Below are 7,500 nucleotides of genomic sequence, written 5' to 3'. Positions count from 1 at the left end.
GCAGCAAAAGAATGGCGGTTATATCCTCCTTTTTGTTTAATATATTTATCTATATATTATTATAAGAATAATAATATAAATAAAATAAATAATAATATAAATAATAATATAAATAATAATATAAATAAATATATTAATCTTTTTTCTTACCTACAACCTGAATTAGATTGGGGGGCCCTCCTTGTACATAATAAATGGGTACTAAAATTTAATTCATGGACAAGAAATCGTACCCTACCTCATGCTACCTTACTAGGAGCAACAGGGGGGCCCCCAGCAGGAGGGGGGGCCCTGCAGCTGCTGCAGCAGCAGCAGCAGCTGCAGCAGCAGCAGCAGTATGCAGCTGCACTGTATGGGGGGCCATATATGCAGTTGCATGGCCAGCAGCAGCAGCAGCAGCAACAACAGCAGCAACAACAGGAAGGAGAAGAGGGTACTAGTGGGTATATTCATGGGGGCCCTTGTACTAATCATAAGGAAGGGGGCCCCCTTCTTCCTTGTTTACTGCATCACCCTAGTGAGGGGGCCCCTCCTCCAGGTAAATTAACAGTAGCGTTGCAGCCATGGATAAAAGAAGGGTGGAGGCCCCCCTCCTCTGCTGTACCCATCGGGGGGGCCCCCGTCCTCTCCTTACCCTCTTTATTACAAGGACCAAAGGGAGGAAGGGGGCCCCCACAGCTTCCTCTTTCAGGGGGTACTGCTGCTGCAGAAGGGGCCCTGGGGGCCCCTGGGGGTCTAGGGGCCCCAAACAGTTCCCTGGGGGCCCTAGATAGCTCGATGGAGGGGGGGGCCCCTGAAATGTACCCTGCAGCAACTGTTATGTGCCTTGGAGGGGAATTAAGGGATGTAGGGGGCCCCCTAAAAAGGGTACGATTAGAGGTACCCTATAGGAGATTATTAAGTTATATTGAGGAAGAAACGGAGGCCCTGGGGCCCTCATTAGTATGGGACTTTGAGGCCCTGCATGCAGATAAGGGTACAGATAGGGGGGCCCCCTGTACCCTAGGTGATATACAAGCTGATGATGATACCCTAAGGGGTCTCGTTAAGTCCGTCCTTGCTCATTGCCCACAGAAGCAGCAGCAGCAGCAGCAGCAGCAACCGCAGCAGCAGCAGCAGCAACCGCAACAGCAGCTACAGCAGCAGCAGCGGCAACCGCGGCAGCAGCAGCGACAGGGTACTCTGAGGGTTCACAAGAGACTTGAGGACACAGCAGCAACACCTAGTGGGGGCCCTGCTGCTGCAGCAGCAACAGCAGCAGCACCAGCAGTACCCTCAAGAAGAGTTAAGTCAGAATGCGATGTTGGGGGCCCCCAGGGCCCCCCAACAAGCAGCAGGGGCCCCTGTAACCGCAGCAACAGCAGCAGGCACGATGATAAAACAGCACCAGCAGATAAGGGGGGCCCCCGCAGTGCTGGTGCTGCTGCTTCTGTTGCTGCTGCTGCTGCTGGTCGTCACTCCCCTGGGGGGCCCCCTCGTCGATCCCCAAGCTGTCGCGGTGTATGTAGAGGCAACAAGAGGAAAAGAGAAACAAAAGGGATGGAGGGGCCCCCTCATGATACAAAGATAGGAGGGGGCCCCCAGGGTACTTGTGGGGGCCCCTCCCTAAGAAGGAATGCGTCAGGGGGGGGCCCCAGCAGCCAAGGTACTACAGACCGTACCACCAAAACAGGGGCCCACCTAAAGGGGGCCCCTTCTGCTGCTGCTGCAGCAGCAGAGAAGGGGGTACGTGCTGCAGATGGGGAGAGGCCCCTACATCATCGTCCCCATAGGAATGGCTTGGGGGCCCCCATTAAGAATGAGGTAGTTGGGGGCCCCTCTAAGTCAGGGGGCCCTCATAAGGAGGGGGGCCCCAAGGAGGGGGGCCCCTATTTCCCTCTAATAGGTGATGAGGTGTACCCTTCCTTAATATTCTCTGCTTCTCCTTCCCCTACTCCCGATCATACACGCAGCAGGGGCCCCTCTCTTGATAAAGAGGGGGGCCCCCATCGTTAACAATAAGGGGGGGCCCCCTCCCCTCCTCCCCTCCCCTCCGTACACTTTCCCCCCGTCAAGGAGGACGGGGCCCCTTACCTTACCTTGATAAAAAGGAATAGACGGGGCCCCTCCTTTTAGACTCATCCAGGGGGAATTAGGGGGGCCCCCTGAGGGGGCCCCTCCTAGTTCAAGGCATGGGGGGCCCCCCTTCCCTCTTCTTAATGGATAATAGGGGGGCCCCCTAGCTGTAGACAGCCCCACACCGACCCCATACAAATAAATGCATGCAAGGCCCCTCAGTACCCTCTCTGGGGGGCCCCCTACGGGCCCCCCCCCTGGATGCCTCTAGGGGGCCCCCCAGGTGGGGTCCCCTTAGGGGGGGCCTCTCTAGGGATTAATTGTTTGAATAGATGTAATAATAAAGAAAGGAAAGGGGAATAAAAGAGGGAAAGATTTATTTATTTATTTATTTTATTTACCTTATCTATTTAACAATTTATTTATTTATTTATTTTATACTTATTTGTCTCTCTTATTTGTCTCTTATTTGTCACTTCTTTTTGTCTCCTTATCTATTTCTTCCTATTATTTATTTATTTTATTTATTTTATTTATTTATTTATTTATTTATTTATTTATTTATTTATATTTATTTTATTAGTTCTCCCTGTCCTCCTACCAGTCTATAAGAAAAAAAACTAGGGTTTAGGGTTTAGGGTTTAGGGTTTAGGGTTTAGGAAGCAAGTTAGTAGCCCCATAAGCCAATCAAGGAAGGGGGGCCCCCCTGCAGATACACCTCGTATAGCTCTTGTTTGTGGGGCCCAGGGGCCCCTAGCAACAAGGGGAGCGCATAGAGGAGGGGGGCCCTCAAGCTCCTCTACCTGCTGCCGTAGCAACAACTCCTGCTGCTGCTGCTGCTGCTGCTGCTGCTGCTGCTGCTGCCAATGGGGCCCCGTACCCCTATGGGGTCCTACAGGACTTTGGGGGCCCCAAGAGGAAGCAGCAGTTTGCTGCTCCCCTGAAGTTATAACAGCAGCAAACACAGACAGCAGCAGCAGAAGCATCCGCAGCAGCAGCAACAGCAGCAGCATAATCAGCAGCAACAGCAGCAACAGCAGCAGCAGCTGCAGCACAAGCAGCAAGAAAAGGAACTTACCTCCACAACAGCAGAATCCCCTCATATCTCCTGACGAGGTCCTCTGCAGCTGTTGCTGCTGCTGCTGCTGTTGCTGCTTCTTCTTCTTCTGTTGCTGCTGCTGTTGCTGCTGCTGCTGCTGCTGCTGCATTAATTGTGTTGTTATAGGTGGGGTTGTTAATGGATCTGTTAAGGGAATTGCTGCATGCGTTTTCTTCTCTATAGGCACCTCGGCTATTAATACTTTATCCTTAAAGGTAACAGATCTATGAGGATGAGTGCTGCTGCTGCTGCTGCTGCTGCTGTTGCTGCTGCTGCTGCTGCTGCTGTTGCTGCTGCTGTTGTGCTTCAATGAGGGACGGTGCTGACGATGGCCAGATGACGCAGGGGGAGGCGAAGCAACAGGCTGCAGCAAACACGCATGCACATACAGCAGCAGCAGCAGCAGCTAATGCAGCAGCAGCTAATGCAGCAGCAGCTAATGCAGCAGCAGCAAATGCAGCAGCAACAAGGGTTTATAGAGACAGTGTGTTATCTGGTCTCTACCTCATTCATGCCTGCAGCTGCATGTGTTGCTGTTGCTGCATCTGTTGATGCAGCAGCAGCTGCTGCTGCTGCATCTGTTGCTGCTTCTGCTTCTGCTTCTGCATCTGTTGTTGCAGCTTCTGCTGCATCTGCTGCATCTGCTGCTGCTGCTGCAGCAGGTAGACCGCTGCTAGTATCAGGGGCCCCCCGTCTGTCTTCTTTCATTGTTGCTGCTGCCTTTGAAGAGGGGCCCCCTAATAAAGAATCTTCAGCAGCAGCAGCAGCAGCTTCACGATTTGCTGCTGCTGCATTTGCTGCTGCTGCTGCAGCAGGAAGTCGCGGTGAGTCCATAGCAGCACGAGACGGAGAAAGAAGAGCCTTATTATTAAGGGCAGCAGCAAACCCTTAAATGGCTCTTTCTTTGCTGCTGCTGCACATAAATAAACAAATAAAAAGAAAAAAAGAAGAAATAAATAAAAGAAGAAAAAGAAGAACTTTTCTCTCTTCCCTCCTCTCTTTGCCTCTCTGTGTACTCGTTGTTGATGGCTAGAATGATTCAATTGACCACGATCTGCCGTTCTTTCATGATAAATATACCATTAAAAGTATTAATTGAGGTGTACATACAGGTTAATAGAAGAAAAGAAGAAGAAAGCTTGCAAAAAGAAGAAAAAAGGAAGAAAGAACGCGAAGGGGAGGAGGTAGAAAGTCAACGCTTTCTTGTACGCGATCTGCGTCTATAAGGGTTGTGTGCAGCTTAAATAAGAGCAAATTAATAAAAATAAAGTAATTTAGCCATAAAAATACAAAAAAAAGATAAAAAAATGAACAATTTAATGCAGAAACATACAGTGACGCGTCGATTCAACTTCCTTCTCTGGGGTGTATAGGCAGGTGTGCATACAACTGAATCTTGCAAGAAGAAAATAAAATAAATAAATATATTCATCATTAAATATTATATTTATTTATTTATTTTATTCAATTATACTCAATAAAACTATATTATTTAATAAATAAAAACGTCTTCCTCTCTTTTCCTCCCTCTTAGCACACCAACACACACCACGCCTTGAAACCCTAAACCCTAAACCCTAAACCCTAAACCCTAAAAAAGGTGTGTTATTGTTATATTGTTTATTTCTGTTATATTTTCTTCTCTTAATAGATAAAAAGGAATTAAAGAAAAAATTATTTCTTTTCTTTCTTGCTGCTATACAAGAAAAGAGGCATTAATTTTTTTATATATTTCTTCCTTTTATAAGAAAGAAAAAAATCATTTATTTTTTTATTCTATTATAATTAAAATGTAAATCTCCAGCAGCAGCAACAGCAGCAGCAGCAACAGCAGCAGCAGCAACAGCAGCAGCAACAACAGCAGCAGCAACAACAGCAGCTCTACCAGCAGCAGCAGCAGCAGCACTACTAGCAGCAACAGCAGCAGCAGCTGCAGGGGACAAATAAATAAATAAATAAAAAGCACACTAAACCCTAAACCCTAAACCCTAAACCCTAAACCCTAATATATAAAGGGACACATTAAAAGGAGACAATTGTCTCCTATCTAGTAAACCCTAAACCCTAAACCCTAAACCCTTTCTTATTTTTTCTTCCTTTTATTTACTACACAAAAATACTCATCTTGCTGCTAGTTGCTGCTAGCTGCTGCTAGCTGCTGCAGTTGCTGCTGCAGTTGCTGCTAGCTGCTGCTGCAGCAGATATAGAATGTTCATTGTTCAAGTCAGTGGAGTGTACATACACCCCAAGACGGCATGAAAAAGATCAACAGTAGCAGCAGCAGCAGCTGCTGCTGCTGCTGCAGCTGCTGCTGCTGCTGATGTGTGTGTCGTTGTACTGCATGCGCGGGTGTATTTTAACTAAGAAGAAAAAATAACGGAAGGAAAGCCCCTGGCTTTGCTGCTGCTGCTGCTGCTGCTGCTGCTGCTATGGATGGTGCAGGAGCAGCAGCAGCAGCAGCAGAAGCAGCAGCATCAACACATACTGCTGCTGCTGCTGTTGCTACATTGATTTCTACTACTGCAGTACTGCTGCTGTGGCGGCGTACTGCCGCTGCTGCTGCTGCTGCTACTACTACTACTACTACTAACGCTGCTGCTATTGCTGCTGCTGCTGCTGTTGCTGCTACTACTACTAACGCTGCTGCTATTGCTGCTGCTGTTGCTACTAGTGCTGCTGCTACTACTGCTGCAGCTACATCTACTACTGCTGCTGCTAATACTGCTGCTGCTATTACTACTTCTACTACTGCAGCTTCTGCTGCTGCTGCTGCTGCTGCTGCAGCTAGTACTGCTGCTGCTGCAGCGGCACCTGCTGGTCGTAAGAAATCCATTGACCAGCTGCGTCATAATACCCATTAGGTTGGTACCCTTCCTGCTGCTGCTGCTGCTGCTGCTGCTGCCAGTTGCCTTGTTCGTCCCAGTAGCCATCCATGGGGTACTGTTGCTGCTGCTGCTGCTGCAGCTGCTGCTGCTGCTCTGGTGTTAGCTGCTGACCCTGTTGGTCATAATAACCTCCATATCCATCCCCCCATTGCTGCTGCTGCTCTGGCTGCTGCTGCTGCTGCTGCTGCTGCTGGTAATAATAGTAATCATCTTGCTGCTGCCCCCAGCTGCCTTGCTGCTGCTGCTGCTGCTGCTGCTCATCATAACCTCCAGTGTATATCCAGTTCCCTTGCTCATCATAGTAGCCATCTGCTGCTGTTGCTGCTGCTGCTGTTGGTATCCAGTTGCCCTGTTCGTCCCAGTATCCTGCTGCTGCATCTGCTGCATCTGCTGCTCCTGCTGCTCCTGCTGCTGCTGCTGCTGCTGGATCTGCTGCAGATGCAGGACTTGTTCCTCCTGCTGCAGCATAAGAAGAATCTTCTTGTGTATCTATAGGTACCCAATTACCTTCCTCATCCCAGTAACCTGCTTCTGCTGCTGCTGCTGCTCCTTCTCCTGCTGCTCCTGCTGCATGCATGTCTTCTGGTGCTGCTGCTGCTGCTGCAGCAGGACTTGCTGCTCCATGAGGTGACTGCTGCCCTGCAGACCTGCATATACACCCCAACAGCAGCAGCAAAAAAAAAACAACAATTAATATCCTTCCCTTCTTCTCCTCCTCATCCGTAAACCCTCAAAAAATCCTAAACCCTAAACCCTAAACCCTAAACCCTAAACCCTAAACCCTAAACCCTACAGGATATTTTCTTTATTTCTTAAGGAAGGAGAAATTTGTCCGCAGCAAGAGAAGAGACCAAAGGGTACATCATTAGTGCCGCAGCAAATCTTCTGCTTCCTTCTTGCTGCTGCTGCTGCAGCTGCTGCAGCTGCTGCAGCACGCTCTTTTTGACGTGCTGCATCTATCTGTCCTGTAGCTGCAGCAATTGCATCAGCAGCAGCAGCAGCAGCAGCAGAATCTGCAACTAACCAAGGTATACCTTTCTTCCTCATATAAGAAGAATGATTAATTAATTTATTTTTTATTTTTTTATCTTTTATTCTTTCCTCTAATAAATTACAAGAAATACTTCTTGTCTTTAGCAGCAAACATGAAGACGGCGAGGGGGGCCCCCCAAGGGGGGCCCCCATGGGGGGCCCCCCCAATTTTGAGGGGCCCCTTGACAGGATCGGGGATCCAACAGTACGCGGAGACGACTTCCGTGATGATACAGAGGCAGAGGATATCTGCTTTATTATACCTGCAGCAGCAACAGCAGCAGCAGCAGCAACAGCAGCAGCAGCAGCAACAGCAGCAGCAGCAAAAGAAGCACACATATGAGGTGAGCATACACTTCAGTAGTATCCTTGTTGCATCATCTATACTCACGAAGTGGTTACTGCAGCAGCAGCAGCAGCAGCACCTGC

The 7,500-nt window shown here is 48.9% G+C and overlaps 3 protein-coding genes across 3 annotated transcripts in view; 1 reads left to right on the top strand and 2 right to left on the bottom strand.

Moving 5' to 3' along the window:
• EMWEY_00038290 (hypothetical protein) overlaps positions 1–1,995 on the top strand; it is a gene marked incomplete at both ends in the record, with an annotated part of 3,427 nt that extends 1,432 nt beyond the window's left edge. Inside the window, one exon of the mRNA XM_013478692.1 lies at positions 257–1,995. Within this exon, the coding sequence (XP_013334146.1) occupies positions 257–1,995 (1,739 nt within the window). The remainder of the gene's footprint in view (positions 1–256) is intronic.
• A 701-nt stretch (positions 1,996–2,696) lies between these two features.
• EMWEY_00038280 (hypothetical protein, conserved) lies at positions 2,697–3,988 on the bottom strand (the record flags this gene model as incomplete). The annotated part of the gene is made up of 3 exons (XM_013478691.1): positions 2,697–2,995; positions 3,134–3,518; positions 3,659–3,988. 3 exons carry the CDS (start codon positions 3,986–3,988, stop codon positions 2,697–2,699), a joined length of 1,014 nt encoding a protein of 337 aa, XP_013334145.1.
• A 1,640-nt stretch (positions 3,989–5,628) lies between these two features.
• The window catches only part of EMWEY_00038270 (hypothetical protein, conserved), a gene marked incomplete at both ends in the record, with an annotated part of 6,820 nt that continues 4,948 nt past the window's right edge, over positions 5,629–7,500 (bottom strand). Inside the window, 3 exons of the mRNA XM_013478690.1 lie at positions 5,629–5,965; positions 6,009–6,686; positions 7,193–7,334. Of these exons, the coding sequence (XP_013334144.1) occupies positions 5,629–5,965; positions 6,009–6,686; positions 7,193–7,334 (1,157 nt within the window). The remainder of the gene's footprint in view (positions 5,966–6,008; positions 6,687–7,192; positions 7,335–7,500) is intronic.

This window comes from Eimeria maxima, genomic scaffold, assembly GCF_000499605.1.
Source record: "Eimeria maxima Weybridge genomic scaffold, Emw_scaff590, whole genome shotgun sequence".
Taxonomy (NCBI): Eukaryota; Apicomplexa; class Conoidasida; order Eucoccidiorida; family Eimeriidae; genus Eimeria; species Eimeria maxima.
Note: the sequence above shows the minus strand (reverse complement) of the source record. Positions and strands in the feature narration are given on the sequence as shown.